This window comes from Solenopsis invicta, chromosome 9, assembly GCF_016802725.1.
Source record: "Solenopsis invicta isolate M01_SB chromosome 9, UNIL_Sinv_3.0, whole genome shotgun sequence".
NCBI classification, from domain to species: Eukaryota; Metazoa; Arthropoda; class Insecta; order Hymenoptera; family Formicidae; genus Solenopsis; species Solenopsis invicta.
Genome location: NC_052672.1, coordinates 10,474,573 through 10,491,337, shown reverse-complemented (window position 1 = coordinate 10,491,337; position 16,765 = coordinate 10,474,573). Strand labels below are relative to the sequence as shown.

Below are 16,765 nucleotides of genomic sequence, written 5' to 3'. Positions count from 1 at the left end.
TATAGTAATTTTGCGGAAAAGATAGTACAATTCTAGGAACGGGAAATAATATGGGACAGAAATAAAGTTAATTTCCGGTAAAAATACCGAGTATTATTTTATTAAAAATTAAATGACCTTAATATACACAATAAGTATTCTAGCAAATCTAAGGAAAATTAACGTTACTCCCATTATTCTTCACTCGTGCTTATCGTGCATCAAACACAACGACTGAAAGCAAAATTAAAGAAATTTTTTAGAAATTCGATCGATCATTACATTAAAAAATATATTAAATTGAAAATATTAAAAAGCATACGTCTCTTCGTGCGCTTCTTGTACATGATTCTGTATCCACATTCCCTGCACCGAATTGGATCTCTAGGGCGAATCTCGTTATCATGATGACATTCTGAAATAATGAGTTTAAAACATAAGTAATGATATAAATTGAATAAAGCAAAAAAAAATAATTTTTCATTTATTTATAAAGCAATTTATTTCAATTCTACTAATGTCATTTGAGAAACTTTTCTACTGCTTAAAAAATTAATAATTGAATCTAGATCATTTGTGTCTAACATAATTAAAGACGAAATAGGCCTATGTCTCCTGTGTGATATATAATTTCTGATCTTTCCAACAGTATGTTGTTACTCGCCATTTGCTTCTTTTTAATTAATTTCATTAATAAATCTGTATATATGCATATAGGATACTTTCCATTTAATGGCACAAGTCAACACAAACATTATTCTATCCTATTCAAGAAATCTAATTTTAAGTTGTGAACTAGAAGGTTCTTTCAACAGCTGCATCACTCTTCAATGGAAAAGATAATCAATTGCAATTACAATTAAAAACAATATATTGATAATATTAAATTGACCAAATTGTCAATTTAATTGTGACTTTTTGATTCAATCTAAGAGCTGTATTTAAAATCAAAAGTAACAGCACACAGAAAGAATCAAGAATTGTACATAAAATCACACAGGAAACTTTAGTATCGAGATCCTGTTATGACCATATACAGGCCTATCTCGTTTTTAATTGTATTAGAAAATTACAAAATGTTTCAATATACTTTGTCAAACGTTCGATTAATTTTATGAGTAAAATTTTGTTAATGATCAATTTGCTTCGTGAACCATTATCTACGCTGTACTTTCTTTAGCCTTTAATTCCATGAACAATATTATAGTTTATAAAATGGCAAATTTTTATATTTAAAAAATGTACATATAAATATGATTAAGTGAAAGAAAATAAGCAAGCAGCAATATATTAATTTTTTGTTTTTTTTTAGCAAGCCACACCGGTTGATAGACTATGCACGTTTTAACGTCTTCTTAAAATCATATGAAAAATTATCGCGTCAGTCTTAGGATGTTCAATTATTCAATTCAACAAATCTTTCAATTTTTTTACAATATTATATAGTTTATTTAAATGTTCTCCAACTGTTTGCTATTATTTATGAAAAAAGTAAGGTTAGAAAATGGTCATGTATTTTTACCTCCGCAAATATAGACCATAGCTTGTTTCGGAGTAGAGTCTGATTTGCTGGACTCCATTTTAACACTGTTGCGACGTAATAAGTTAATAATTAATTTTACGGTTACGGTAAATCTTCGTTATCGTGGAATAAAAAGAACCGTTGACAACATGATAACAAACCAAATATGATTAGAATAGATCGATTCTCTCGAATGTTCTCGAATAGTATTGCTTTTATTGCTCGACAGATGACGCTGATAGATTCAACAGTTATGGCGGTCTTCATTCACCTTCTTGACCGACGTTGAATTTCAAGAAAATTTCTTCTTTATCGGCTCATTGTTCCATCTAGATTGTCGATATCGACCAAAAATCTTGAATGCAAATATGAAAAATATAAATCTGAAATCAATCGAAATTTAACCAAAGTTCTTTCTTAATTATGTTTATTTTTGTATTAATGTAAAACATGTAAAATGTAAATGATTCCTATCTTCGATCGTTCGAACTACATCCTTCGAAACGTCGCGCGACGTTGCGTCAAACGAATGGAGTGGCCAGAGAGGTGGAGGGGCGAGCGAGAGAAAATCTCCCCGGCAACAAAAGCTCCAAGTGCGCAGCTTCCAGCATCCGGCATGGCTTGGCCAATGGCGCCGCTTGGCAACGAACGGCGGGATGAGGCGACGCGCGCGATTGGTCGATTGACGCGCGTGGCAGCAACTGGTGGAGGAGGAGAAAGAGGCACATAGAGGGAACGGACGTCTCAAGTCTCAACAAACGCGCAGCGTTCAATGTGTCGGTGGAGCGTTGAGGCGTGTGGGTAACGTGGAGGGAGAGAGCGCTGGCGGGCTGCCTGCGTGCGCACGTTTTTCCCCTAAATTTCGCGCAACCCTCGAGCATCGTTCGGCGACAAGAGTGGCGAAGGTTAGAGGGTGCGCGACGCGTTTCGAGAGAGGATGGTTAAACTTTGTCCGTTGTTAATCGAGTCGCGCGAGTTGGTGAAGTTAGGCGAGAAAATCGGTGAGTCGCGGTGAAAGAGCCGACGCGGGTCTCCCGTTTACGAGGTGCACGAGTGCGGCAAGGGTGGCGGGCCCTTCTCTGCCGTTGGCGAGTGCGGCAGAGGGGTTGCGTGTTGGTAGCATTGAGCGGGGCAGGAGGAACGGGAAACACAGCACCGGGCGGACGTTTCCCGCGCACGTGAGTACAGCGCGAAGCGAGGCGAGTGTCAACACTCGAGCGCGAGACGTCGACCGCCACCGGCCCGACGACCGGCCGCAACTTCACGGCGTAGCGCGGATCTCGCACGCACGTCACCGGGCACGCTATTGTTTCGGGAAAGTGTTGACGAGTTTCGCGCAACGTGACATTCGCGATGGGGCATCGAGGACGCGCGTCGTCCCTCTCTCCCGCGTGGTGTAAACAGGCAGATTCGCGAGTGGTGTGAGTGAAGTGAGAGATCCGAAAACGGTCTGTTTTCTTTTGCGCGCGACTCGTCGTCCGTCGGTCGCAATTCCGTCGCGTTGAGGTGCGTCGTTTCGCGCGTTCGACATTTAACGAGGATTCAACGGCAGCGTCTCGAGATCGCATCCGGTGGATTACGTGTTTGCACACACCTGTCCCGACGGACAGAAGAAGCGTGACCAATCGTATCTTATCTGCGCGATAAACGGAAGCCGAAAGTGAAAAAGTGACTCATTTAAGAAAGGTCACCGGAGTTTAATAAACAACGGTGAGAAGCCAACGCTTCTGCTCTCGCCGTTAAGTCCACATACAAATACAAAGTGACGTTTAAATGTTAACGCTCGGCTGATTCCGGGAAGGTCGTTACAAGGAAAATCTGCGCTGCGGCCTTTCGCTGTTCGATGGCGGCGCGAGTACCGCTCGACGTGCCGCTTCCGGTGCACCATTCGCGTGGCGTTCAACGGAAGCTGAGGTGAGTTCGCGCATCTCGGCCATCCGAGAGCGGCTGCAGTCTCGAATTTCGTTTGCGCCAAACGTTGGAACGATCATCCATCTCGTCGGCGCGATGGAGGACGTCGGAGGCAGCACGCCGTGCATCGACGGCAGCAACATTCACGACAGCGTCGACAGCGGCTACCTGTCCATCGTGACGCCGCAGACCAGCGGTGGCGGCGGTGGCGGCGGCGGCTGCACCCCGAAGTTAGCCGGCTACAGGACACGCTCGTCCAGCGGCGCGATTCTCTCCGCTTACAGGAAGCACAGGCATCGTCCGGATCCCTTCCAATGCGAGAGGGTGCACAAGCACCGCTCCAGGCTCAATCATCGGCTGAACGTCTCGGAACTCGACTACCTCGCGTCCGAGAGCATAACCGAGCAAGATTCGGTGTTGGAACCGTCGTCGTGCGCGCACAGCCTGGTGAGCTCGACCCCGAGCTGCGCCGTTGGCGACGATGCCCTCGAGCATCAGGCTGCTCTTGGGAATAGGAGGAACTGGCGGACCACGGTGCCCGTCACCCCCGCGTCCATCACTGACCTCCGAATTCTCTCGCCGCCCCCGTCGCCGGTGGTACCCTCCTCGTCCTACGTGGCCTCGGTACCGATCCAGGAGGATGAGGAGATGAAGCTAGTCCATACGCCACGAGGCAAGTCGCAACGGATCGCCACGACGCCGCCGAAGCTGAGAGTTGTGATACCGCGGATCGAGATCTCGCCGGTTCGCACGAGAAACGGCAGCAGCAGCAGCAGCAGCAGTAGCAACAGTCCCACCATAACGTCGGTGGATAACCAAAAGTTGCGGGAACTGCGCATCACGGACCTGGCCGCGTCCGAGATCAAGCCGAAGAAGCTGGACTTCAGCCAACGCGGCTGCCTGTCGTCGCTGCGGAAAAGCAGGAGAGCCACTTTGGACTACACGGGAAAGGAGAAGGTTGACTTCCTGTCTCTCCTCGGAGAGGAGAGCAATCATTTGAATCTGGTGTCGAAGATTCTGTCGTTCCTCTCGCCCCATGACCTCTGCTCGGTCTGCATGGTGTCCACGGTGTGGCGAAGGATCTGCAAGAGCGACAATTGCGCCAATAAGCGAAGAATGAGTTTCATCATGCGCAGGCACACCATCAAAGAGAACTTGTTGCTGTTGGCGATGGCGAAGAAGGTGAAACGCGAGGAGGATATACAGACGAGTCCTAGGAGCAGACGCTACGTTCGGAAGGGCTACCTACTGGACGTGCAGAACTTGCTGCAAATACCAGCTCAGCCAAATAGTCCGCCCGTATCACCGAGCAAAATCAAATTTCATTCCTTCGTCAAGGTAAGTCGATTCATTTCTTGTGTATATTATAATTGAGGAAGACATTGAGATTAATTCTTCTGTTTCGTATGTCAATCTTGCTGTTCTGTTTAAGTTTATTACACGACCATGTCGGTTGAATCGTTACAATACAAATGCTCTATAAATGAAAAATTATACATTTTCTTATAAAAAAAAAATTTACTAAGTCTCACCAGAATATCGAAGAAAAAAATTTTTTAATAAAATATTAGTAAGAAGATAAAATACATTTTAGATCAAATAGATTCTAACAATATAGTTGGGTTTCTAAAAATGCTATTATTTTAAAATGGAATGAAAGAATGGCCGAATTTTAGAGATAAAAACACTCGTGAGAGAATTTTCGGTAAAGTCAATGACTGACGCGTGATATCGTAGCTTTCATAGAATCGTATTCTACATTTCTCAGGGTTCTCGTGTTTGACACCCGCGGGAGCAGGTAATGTTGCATGTTACATTCCGCCGGGAATCATGTTTATCGCGTAACATTATCATCATTTATCTCATCTAACTAATTCGGCGCCGGTGGCCGACGCGCGTCATTTCTTTGATGCGATGCGTATCTCTTTCTCTCGCCCTAATTGAATAATCTACAATGTGGCCCGTGCCACGTGAATAGAAAAATGATTGTGCTCCGCTGAGGATCGGGTTTAGCTAATTTTTGACAGCATTACGTTAGCAGTTTTAAATCTACAATATATATTGTCGTCAAGCATATTTGTTTGTTGATTTTGAATACGATTATCTCTTGATTTATTAAGAGTCTCTTGACGCACTCTTGTCACTTTTGACATATTTCTATTTTGAAAGTAACCGAAAACGCGGAAGACAGGCTTCAAATTAGAGGCTTTAACACGCCAAATTTAAAATAGTAAATTAGCAGATTAGAAAGCAAGGTCAAAATAGAAATTTGTTTTATCGAAAGAGCATTGTGAAAATGCACATGCACATTGTTGCATCTTTGCGCATTTATACATATTGTGCATACTCGCACAAAAAATCTGTCTATTAATGAGTAATTGATCAGTAATAGATCGTTTCAAATGCACGCAAACACTGTATGTACATGCGCGCTACGTGTCTGACGTGCTGGAGCTCGCAATTAAGGATGCTGATGCTCGTTCCTCTTCGTCCGTAGACCGTTCTTCGTCGTTTGTGGCGCTCGTAATTCTCGCGAGAGCAGAAACACGACGGCTAATTATCTGGCAGCGATAATCGATTGTCCGAATACTTCAGGATTTCCTCGACTAAATTGGCATTCGCACAGTTCGCGCGTAGTACGAAATCGAATCGCGGTCGGGTAATTGTTTTGATTGTGAGATCATTACTTTGACGTTGATTTATCGTCATTTTAGCTTTGAACCGCCGCGAAGGATAATTGCTTCGTGGGTCGTTAAGGAGGCACGAAATAAGCCTGACCCGGTCGACAGTGTGCAGAATTTGACGGATGTTCCTCGGTGATGAGAGTCTGCGTGTTTTGCATAACTTCGTTTCGTATAGCAATTGAATCCATATCAAGATATTTTTTCTAATGCATAACATACATGATAATTACAGTCGGAAACGTTGCATTTAATACTTTTGCATTGTACATTGTTAAAAAATTAAACATTGAATTCCTTAGTCTTAATATAACGAGAACAATAAAATAAAAAAAATTTCTAAATAAATCATAAAATCAATATTTTTTTACGGTATACGTTGTCTTATTATCAGAGTTGTGCGTTACACGTAAAATAGTCAATATTAACCGTAAACAACATAAATTATATAGACTATGTAAACTGTATAAAATGTTATCTGTGTAAAGTATATAGATCATAAAAGATTCATATTTCATCATTAGAAATAGTGGAAATAAAATAAATGCATAAGCGATATAACATTAAATAGAAAATAAATTGATACTTTTATTTGTATCTGAGTTATGTATAACATAATGAAAATTCGATATATCGTTTTCAACCTTTTACTTTTTAACATTATATATTTTTATTATTAATACGTTAAAATCAGATATACTAACAAACTAACATTTAAAACTTAATTACTTTTTCCTGTATTGTGCTCTATATCATCCAATGTACAATAGTTCACATATATTTTACAAAAAACTCGTGTAGATGTAATCTTGAATTATACAGCACAATCCTGATTAATGTTAAAGAAAATCTTAAAACGTGTTATTGTGACGACACAAACGTTTCCTTCAACACTCTTTATCCCAGAACTGTCTCGTAAAACGTGAAAGACTCGCAATTCCACGAGGGATTACGACAAGCGCTGCAACTTTATGTAACCATTTATGAATATTCTGCGGTGCATTGTGTCATTTCCGCACAAATGCTCCTGTTACGTTCTCGCGCGCGATTCCGCTGGTCGCCCATAAACCCTGAGCCAAAGCGGCGCGGCGAACGCGATGATTTACTCGCGGAAATCAGTCAGACGACGGCGTGAAGAATCGGTGACAGTGATGTACGTGCTTTCTCGTTCTCGCCGTCGTCGGTCGACGGGACTACCTGCCGCTGTCTCTTCCCCGGCACTCTCCCTTTCTCTTGTCAAACGAGCGACGCATTCCTCCTCGCGTTAGATAGTAATAGCGGATGCAAGTGGCATTCCCCCGAGATCCTTTGTTACTCGCGCGAAACGATAGCGAGGTTCCGTGTGTTCGCGCTCGTGTCAAAGCCAATGTCGACCACACATGCATCTCCATTGCCATTCATTATCGCTGCGCAACGATGAAACGCGCGTATTGTCGACTTACACGCATATTGCATCCCGTTTATGATATAATAGATTGCGAAAGCTCATTGTCGAGCGAACATTAACATAAACGTGTCTTCGAAATGATCACCTTGAAATATCGTAGTTATAAGATTTCATCGTAAAATTAAGTTCCAAGATTTTGCATAAACCCATTAAAGTCCATGGCCAGCAAGTTTGAGCAAAATGATAACAATTAGGAAATGGAATCGGAGCACAGAAAAACACGTTGCAAAGAAAACACATTTGCAACTAGTTATAAACAAATTATTTAAAAAAAAAGATTATCGACAATTTTTTTATAGATTATTTTCTCAGTTCTGCTAAATATTTTCTATGAGAAAAGGAAACGTTGATGATTGAGTTTTTTTTTTAAAGGTTGCGAAAAGAAATTGCGATGCGGTAAGAGACGGTTGTATCGTAAATAAAATCGGATCGTTAACGCGCTTCAAAGAAAACTCGACTTTAACGTTCGCGAACGACTATGCAACTTTGTGTTTTAGTGCTCCCTACCAAAATCGAGCTTGGCAGACGATATATCAGAGCGAGGTCCCGTCTCTCCTCGTGCACATTCAGAGAGAAAGAGCCGCGCCAGCGCTCGTTTTCTTCTCTGGATCGCGAATCGGCCTGCGGCAAAAAGCGGCCATAGAAAGAACAATGCGAATATATATTATGGCATCTGACACTACACTAAAACAAAGGGCTTACGGATCCCTTTAAGTGTTTTACGACAGTTGCGCGAGAATGCCAAACCGCAAGCGTCTGTAATGCGAATAAAAAGGACGACCAGCGTTTTAACTTGCAAAGCAAAGAACTATTACAGTGAAATAAAATATTAATAATTGCATTATATCTGATTATACGATAAATTTGAATATCTTTCATATAAAACGTGATTTTATATTTTTAGTAAATTTTTTTATTTTACTTATAAATGTCGTATCTTTCAACTGTGAAAAAAAGTATGTAATAATTCTTTTTACAACGACGATAAAATATCATTATTAACCGATATTAGGTTTTCACAGATTTGTGAACACGGAAATCCGAGCTCGGATTTCCTTATCGGTTTTATTTCACCATCATTCTCACACATTTCTCTGATTACTTGGGCATTCTTAGCCTCTCAGGCAGCCTTGCGGGATGCCGTAGAAAGTCCGCGGTGAGATACGGTGCGACCGTTCATGAGAACGAATGCGCGAACGTCTCTCCCTTGATCGTTTCTGTCAGCGACGCATTATTGCATGACGCATGACTAAAACCGTGGCAAAGTCTGCGATTACTCATTCAATCTCCCTAGAGCGATAACAGTTTTGAAATTTAGGTTTTTTTTTTTTTTTTTTAAATTTGTATTTGATGCCACTGATTATAAATATCAATTTCATTTCTATTTTCAACAAAGTGTTTTGGATGCGTGTATCGTGGATGATGATGATGATGATGGTGATGGTCGAAAGGCGACAGAAAGCGATTGCTAACTATGTATCTTTATTGGATTAACATTTGAGATTAATATACAAGGTGAATATATTTCGTGCACGGTGAAGATATTTTCGCGTCCGAAGTTGAGTAAGATCTAATCTGTCCGGGTCAACGATTTTACTTCTCAACCGTTGCAGAACAATGAAAAGTGTAACAAGTTTTATGACTACCAAATGTTAGAAATTTTATGACTAACGTCTGAAAGTCATACGCTCGGTTGCTTTAAAATTTTTCTTTACCTGAGGGTCGTGGCACAATTGTTTGCCACAGTGTAAAAAAAATATTTTACAGCTTTTTAAAAATATTTTAAATGGAGAATTCCGAGAAGTCAACTCTTACATAGCAAAGAATTGTGTTTCCGACTTTATGGTAACGTCCGTCTTTTTATCATGATTCGGGGAAATTAATTTCACGATGAACCGGACGAAGATAGTCCCGCAAGCAGGAAGAACGATTTTCGAAAGAGGAAGGAAGGAATTGTTCCTTAATTAGCAACGGCTGTCCGTTGAGTAGCTGTCTAACGTTGTCGGCCACGAAGTCTGGTGCGGGTGTTTCCTGTGAAAAGGAAGGACTCCACGCGCAGCCCCTTTTTCCGGTGGGTGCCTTGACAATTTTACAGGGGACGATGCGCTAGAATCCGGTTGAGCGAGTCTTCCGTTTCGAGTTTGGAAAAAGATGAATTGACAATGAAGACGACTGACTTGTTTTTAAGTGTCGGTCGTGCAATTTCGATCGCGACATCAGTGCGACAAGATCGGCGCTTTATATGGTCTTCGAAGTTAGATTCTCTTTCGGAATTTTTTGAAAAGGACATTAAAATCCTATAAAAGTCAGAAAACAGTTTCGCGTTTCAATAATAGTTTTTATTTCTTTCAAGAACCAAGATAATTTTCTCAGATAGGTGTATAGAAAAAAAAACAGTAAAAATCAACAAAGAAAAATTTTATGTTCTTGCTTACGTAGATACAATTCATTGTTCCACACTTAATCAAGAACATAAAATCTTGAACGAATTTATATCCTTCTGTTAAAAATGTTGTTTCTTTATATAAATAAGCTGTCTGTTTAAGAGTATCAAATTCTTTCAAGAAGATTTTTGCTTATATATGTGAAACAATGAATTGTTGATTTGACACTAATTTTTTGTGTAATTTACGAGATAGAACATTGTAAATTAGTAACGATGCACATGTTAGGTTTACAAAAATTAAGGAGTTCAATTTTTGTTGCAACTTCTTTCCGCAGCTTTTTTTGACTGTTTCGCTTCTCACATGATCACATTTATTTAATATTGGACCAGCAAACTTATACATATAACGCAGAATTACAAGTTGTGAGTGCGAAGAATATGCTCGCGCGTTTATTATTTTGTATTCTATTTTTCTCAACGGTCTCCGCGTATCGTCCATGTTCATATTGACCCACTACTTTGTAGCACCTGGCCAGGTGCACTAGGTCCTGACCAGGGGCGCTCTTTCCTCCTCACTGCGTGCTTCGCGAAGCGTAAAGCAATCCTATACAACGGACAGCAGAGAGACCGTTTCATACATGAAGTAAAACAGTACGGACGAGTAAACCACGCGTGCCACCACCGCGTGAAATATGCGTGGCACACGACAATTCCTGGGTTATTTGCATTGTTAATTTCGAGCTAATTTCGGTAACACTTTGTTGCGAGAAAATTAACGCTTCAGGACCGACAAATTATTTCATTTTAGCAAAAATTATTACGTTATTTCCGTAAATTAAAAAAATTGTATTCCATTTTTTTTTTAGTTAGAAATTTAAATTGAGGAAATAATAATACATTATAGGAATAGGAACATATTTATTCTATTCTATTATACATAAAATTGATATATCGTTATTATTCCTAGACATCCTGTTTTCCAAAATATAAGAAAGTTAATTTTGATATATATGAAATTGTTAAACGAAAAATGAGTAATAATAATATGCGTTTTTTCTAAATCGTATTAGACAATAAAGAATTTGAATTTTAAATATTAAATACTCTTCGCGGAATATTTTTCTTGAAAAGTTATCTCCCGAGAACATGGATCTTCGCCGTGTATTTTTGTGTTCGATACGAACTCGGGATCGTACGATCGATAGTTATCGCGATTTCTCCTCTTTTTACCCTCCCAATTCTTCCTGTCTTCTTCTTACTTGTGCACCAATACGTGCATGCATCGTGTATACGATATCCAAAGACGACATGTGTGTAACGAGTTGCAGGCAGCAGCGAACAAACCTCCCAGTTCCACAATGGTTCGCTCGTCGTCTCGGTAAAAAGACCAGGAATGTCTCGATAGCCCCCGATAAACGCATTAAATCGAAAGCCCGTCTAAACCCTTTATTTCTCAACAATGGTTCCTCTTAAAGATACCGTTCAACTTCTGCGAATCATAGTGTGCGTATGTAATCCGAGATTAAAAGTTCTGTTTGCTTTTAACATTAATAGCCATTCAAGAAAATGTTAAATAAAATTAATAGTTACTAAAAAATAAAGTTAATAATTTTAGTACGTTTTTATTAATCAATATTTGCGTTAAAGTATTATACGAAGTATATTTCATACTATAATTATTTAAATTTTTTATACGATTAATTTCATTTAATATTTATTCACGATAGTTAATTATAACTTCTAATAGTAATTTAGAACCTCTGTCAAACGTAACTACATTATTCTAGATTCAAATTTAAAAGTTGCATAAATTACCAAAGTTGCAATAATAATTTGCAATCCATAAATATTTCCATTACGTTTTTGGTTGTTGGTGAAGATTGAACGCTTTGGTAAGATTGGTTGGCTCGCGCAGGTACTTATTTTCCGTGGTTTAATATAGTAAAAGAAAAGAAAAGAAAAGAAAACGCGACGGGTATCCTCCCAAAGGCAAGAGCAAACTTATTATTACACGACCCTCTTGGTCCTGCAATCTTCTCGGAGCCCTGCACCCTTGGTCAAAAGAACGAGCTGAGGATTCGATACCTCGATAAACGCATTAAATTTCGTTTGGATCAGACCGTCGCATATCTGTATCGTGCAATTAGATTCTCTAAAGAATAATTCGCCGCATAGAAACGTGAATCTGTAATGTTCTTTAACTACGAGATTAATCTCTATTGTTTGCGAGAATCGTATTTAATAAATTTATATTAGCATTATAACTTGCGTTGCATAATGCACGTAGATAATTGTTAACAAAAATTTCTTAATTTTTTGATAACAAAAATTAGTAAGTTATGTTGCTGCAGTGGGAGAAAAATTCCTAAATTTTAATAAATATTTATTCGCTAATAGTACTAATGAAATATTTATTTGCGATACATAAATGTTTACTTTATAAGAAAAAAAATGATACTTAAATTAATGGTTCTTATACTAAATAAATATATATTTACATTTAATAAATATTTTATTAGTACTATTCGAATAGATATTTATTAAAATTTAGTCATTTTTTTACTTACGATTAGTATGATAATTCGAACGATAATTTGATATGTAAAATTATTAGAGAAATGCGGATGTCGATATTAATATGTATATTAATTCACTCGACATTGAGACCGTCCGGTGACTCGGGCGACGAACACTGATGTACGAGCTGTAAACTCGTACGAGAGATATTGTTGGTCGCACCTGCCGTGCGTTCCGCGGTAAGCTGATGTTTCACGAAGACAGGCACTTTGGAGTCTGTCGATAATGTATAAAGCACGTTCCGTAGATAATATCTAAAACTAATCCGAATAGCGACCACAGACTGACTAGTAGTAGAGAAAGGAAAAATGATGACTAGGATCTTACCGAGTTTACAAGTTTTTACAAAACTAGATGCTAAATAAATTGATAAAATAAAACAGTGAAATAATTCCGATGTACACTAAATGCACTTGGAATTTAGCATACCAGCTCTAAACTTCTTCCATATAAAGATAGAAGATGGTTTGTGTGTTGGAACGTTGCGTGCACAACTGTCGTTGTAGCAACCCCCTTTTTTTGCTCGTTACTCAGCACGGATATGCAGGTAGCGACCTAAAATATGTCTCAACATGCAACCCTTCATGAGAAGGTATTAGGTGCTCATCGTGCCGTAGCTCCTTTTCCTTTGAGGAAGAAGACGACTGATCGTTAACGTTTAGGAGGATAATGCAAATATTAACTGATTCCGCACAATAGAGAATTATTAAGTGGACAAAAAAAATATGAGGTAACCGGAGAAATTTAAGCAAGAGCGTCACTCGTCAAAATAAAACGAGAACGTATAAGAATTGAAAATGAACACACTCGCAAAGTCTAAAATAAAACTTCAAAATTTTTGAAGACAAAATTGCAACGAGAAACATTTCTGGTGTACGAAATTGATCGAGAAAATTAATATTTAGAAATCGAGGGATGTTAAGCAGCTGGTGAGGATACATACTCGTGTAGTTTCGAAAAACCTGGATATATCCGTAGCTAGCAAGAATGCGACAGATGCTCAGGGCTGTGACCTTTCGTCAGGATAGGCGACCACACAGTCGCAGAGACTGCAAAAGAAAACCTGCAGAAGAAAGAAATTTTTGAAAAAGAAGGCAACTACACAAGCAAATTCTCCTCATTGTATTCGTTTCCTTCTACTTGCGTTTCAGTCATGCTGGGTCACGTTTTTATAGCATATAGCTTACCGAACTGTTTGCTCGATACGTGCTGCAGGCTTACTACCGCGACAAAAGAAAAGATGAAATAAAAGAATGACTGGGACTTTGGTCATAATAAATCATTCTCAATGCGAAACAAAGGAGTGAAAGTAACTCGTAAAAATAGTATCCTAGGTAACTGCGATGTGCTATTGTGCTCACGACTCTAGTTCGGAGGGATCTGCCTTGCCCGGACGACGATTTCACTTTTCCACCGTTGCAAATCGAACGGGTTCGAAAATTCCGGGAAATGTAAAAAATTTCATGACATTTGGAAACCATTCGCCCGGTTAATTTTTTTCGACCGAAGGTCGTGGCAATTGTTCGCCACAATTGAAAAAAATTGCCTGGCACAACTAAACTATTTCTTTAACTCCAATGAAAGGAACGACTGAAAAAATTCTTCAAGTCAAAGAAACTTTTTTTTTTTAATCATAGCAATGCACAAATTTCTTTGGTTCAAAGAGATATTTTTTACTCGAAATTTTTCTCTTTGCTACTTTTTTTATGAGTTACTTTCACTTCTTTGTTTCGCATTGGGAATGATTTATTATGACCAAAGTTCCAACTTTTTATTCGTCTTTCGTTTTGTCGCAGTAGTAAGCATATGTAATTTATACCCGTTAATATAGAGACTTTGAATATATTAAAGATATATTAACGAATTTATTGATAAAAGTTTGGATCGAGCCATTTATTTAACAAATTATTAGTTACAATAATTTTAGAATGGCAATAATGATGATAAAAATAATTAAAAATAACACGTAATTCAATAGATATTATTTAATTTTAATCTCTTACTCTGTACATGTCATTGAGAAAAATGGAGATCTTATCATTTGTCAGACGTACAATGATCCCAATGTTATCGTTCATTCGCGCGAGTGCATCGTATCGACACACGCATGTTAAGAATACAACTGTACTGCATGCGGCGGCATTCGCGTGAATGAATACAAAGCAGACTGCGTGAACGCGTCTCATTCCTTGCGTGTCGAATTTCATTGTCACTCACTCGATGCGTTATTCGTCCATCTTGCACAAACGACCGTCGTCCATTGTGCGCCCGAATTTCGTCAATTACGCGAAGAATAATCGTTTTCTTGGTCTGCGTGACTTCAACTGTGATATTCGCCGTCTGAAGTCAATGCTCGAAATTGCGTGTTCAGGAACAATATTTTTAATAACGCAATATCTTCTTTAATTAAAAAATTGACAGTGAGTTTGCATCTTTTTTTTGTTAAATTTTTTTTTCGAGTTTTTTTACCAATTTTTTCATTAAAAGTAAGTTGATCAAACACTGGAACGTTTCACTCTTCCGACTTTTTTCTCCGCCTCTTCTTCCTCATTCTTCCGAAACGAAGACGTAGCATTTCCTTGGAATGTAACATTGTTCGATGAATAGGTAATTAGTGGAAGCTCTTCTCATACAAATTCCTGTTCTTTCCAAGTTTATCCAGGGATGAGGAAGCGACACATCGCATTTTATTCTTCCACAAGTGCATTCTTATGCATATATGTTTGCCGTGCACCGTATGCAAGGGGAAAGTATATCAAGAAAATTTGATGTGAATAGAGACCGATTCTTGATAGGAATTTGCATAATTATGTTATAATTTACAATAATGTTAATGTATCTCTTTGATAAAATTCAAATATTTAGATATTGAGTGTATCTCCAATTTTAATATATAAATGTATTGATATATAAATTATAAAATGCATGTGTCCATAAATTACAGATAAATAATTTTAACCGTGAAATATATATATATATATATATATATATATATATATATATATAATCGTAATTTGCGGGAAATAAAAATATTTTCATAGCCTTTTAACTCTTTCTTTCAAATGCGCTTTTCACTTTGCAGGTCTTACAGACAAGATTTTGAGGAGAATAATATTGATAAGAACTTGATAAAAAATATTTTATGACTCTACTGATATAGTTTTACAATTTCTCAAGATAGGAACTATCTTTTCGTGTATATTAATCTATGGACGACTATCTTTACACTTATCGACATATTTATAATACAATTTTATAATGTACAAGAAAACTTGTTTTCATGTACATTACTGAAATTGCGGAATACGTGTCTTACGAAGACTTTTTCCTCTTCTATTATGTTCAATCAGGCAAAAGAGATTTGGTCGAAAGAACTCGAACGTTGTTTACTAACAAAGTTTTTGAAAATACGGATTTTTTGTGATATTTTATCTGATCTGAGAGCAGATCGTTACAAATAATAACATCACAGCAAAGAATATTGTCTTTATTTTTTTTGTAGCTACGCGGAAAGACGCATGAAAAAACATCAAGAGAAATATTTTTTAATTCGAGTCAATACTTTTAAACTTATTTGGCAATTTTTCAGAGAATTTCAATCATAATTTATATTGCTGTTTATTGTTTTATCAATAGATAACTTTAATTGCTTCGTTAAAAGCAGCATGCAAAGTCGGTAGACAGCCAACTTCCTCTTCATTTGATTTCCTGGAACGCGATTACGAAAGCGGTCGACACATTCTTAATGTGTTGTTCGATCCGAGGAAAAAAAGAACAGATCGTTGATTATGCAACTGAGAGAGAATTTCTGAATGGGAAAAGTGTCGCAGCGGCGCGGCGGTCTCGTCGCTCCGTTGCTTCCGGCGGAGATATGAATTGAGAGAAACACTCTAATCTCTTCAGAATTTTATCTCGTACAGTAACAACAGTCGCGTGTGCTCGCTGTTGACGCTGAAACCCTTTAACCCCCTTTAACCCCGTGGTCAGATAACATGTTAGGGTAACCTAAAAGTCGCATAGATTTATTACACTCTTGTGTAAATATAAAAGTCTTCGTCGTTGACCTGATGGCTGATGAACGCTCGATTTCTCCGAAAACTGTCAGGTTGAAATTACCAAGACACTCGGAAACATCCTGCATTTTAGCTACTTTAAAATGTAATAAAGATTTTTTACTCCAATAAATGTAGAAAATAGAAAGTAAAATATAAAATATAGTGCATAAATTATGAAAAGCAAAAAATGATAAAAATTTCGAGATT

At 38.4% G+C, this 16,765-nt stretch overlaps 2 protein-coding genes across 2 annotated transcripts in view; one reads left to right on the top strand and one right to left on the bottom strand.

Annotated features, from left to right (window-relative positions):
- Positions 1-71: 71 nt before the first annotated feature.
- On the bottom strand, positions 72-1,712 carry LOC105207386 (DNA-directed RNA polymerases I, II, and III subunit RPABC4). The gene is made up of 3 exons (XM_011176819.3): positions 1,502-1,712; positions 302-394; positions 72-213 (listed from the first exon to the last, which is right to left on the bottom strand). The coding sequence occupies exons 1-3, from the start codon at positions 1,557-1,559 to the stop codon at positions 191-193; spliced, it is 174 nt and encodes a 57-aa protein (XP_011175121.1). The 5' UTR covers positions 1,560-1,712; the 3' UTR covers positions 72-190.
- A 536-nt stretch (positions 1,713-2,248) lies between these two features.
- Positions 2,249-16,765, top strand: part of LOC105207385 (F-box only protein 43) — a 42,967-nt gene continuing 28,450 nt past the window's right edge. The window contains exon 1 of the mRNA XM_011176818.3: positions 2,249-4,750. Coding sequence (XP_011175120.2) covers positions 3,509-4,750 — 1,242 coding nt within the window. The 5' untranslated portion in view covers positions 2,249-3,508. The remainder of the gene's footprint in view (positions 4,751-16,765) is intronic.

Bases quoted from the DNA above. Each gene is read 5' to 3' on its own strand.
- LOC105207386 (XM_011176819.3), bottom strand. From the start codon at position 1,559: ATGGAGTCCAGCAAATCAGACTCTACTCCGAAACAAGCTATGGTCTAT. The intron at 395-1,501 runs GTAAAAATACAT...TCATTATTTCAG, and splicing joins TATGGTCTATATTTGCGGAG to AATGTCATCATGATAACGAG. The intron at 214-301 runs GTATGCTTTTTA...TTTTGCTTTCAG, and splicing joins CAAGAAGCGCACGAAGAGAC to TCGTTGTGTTTGATGCACGA.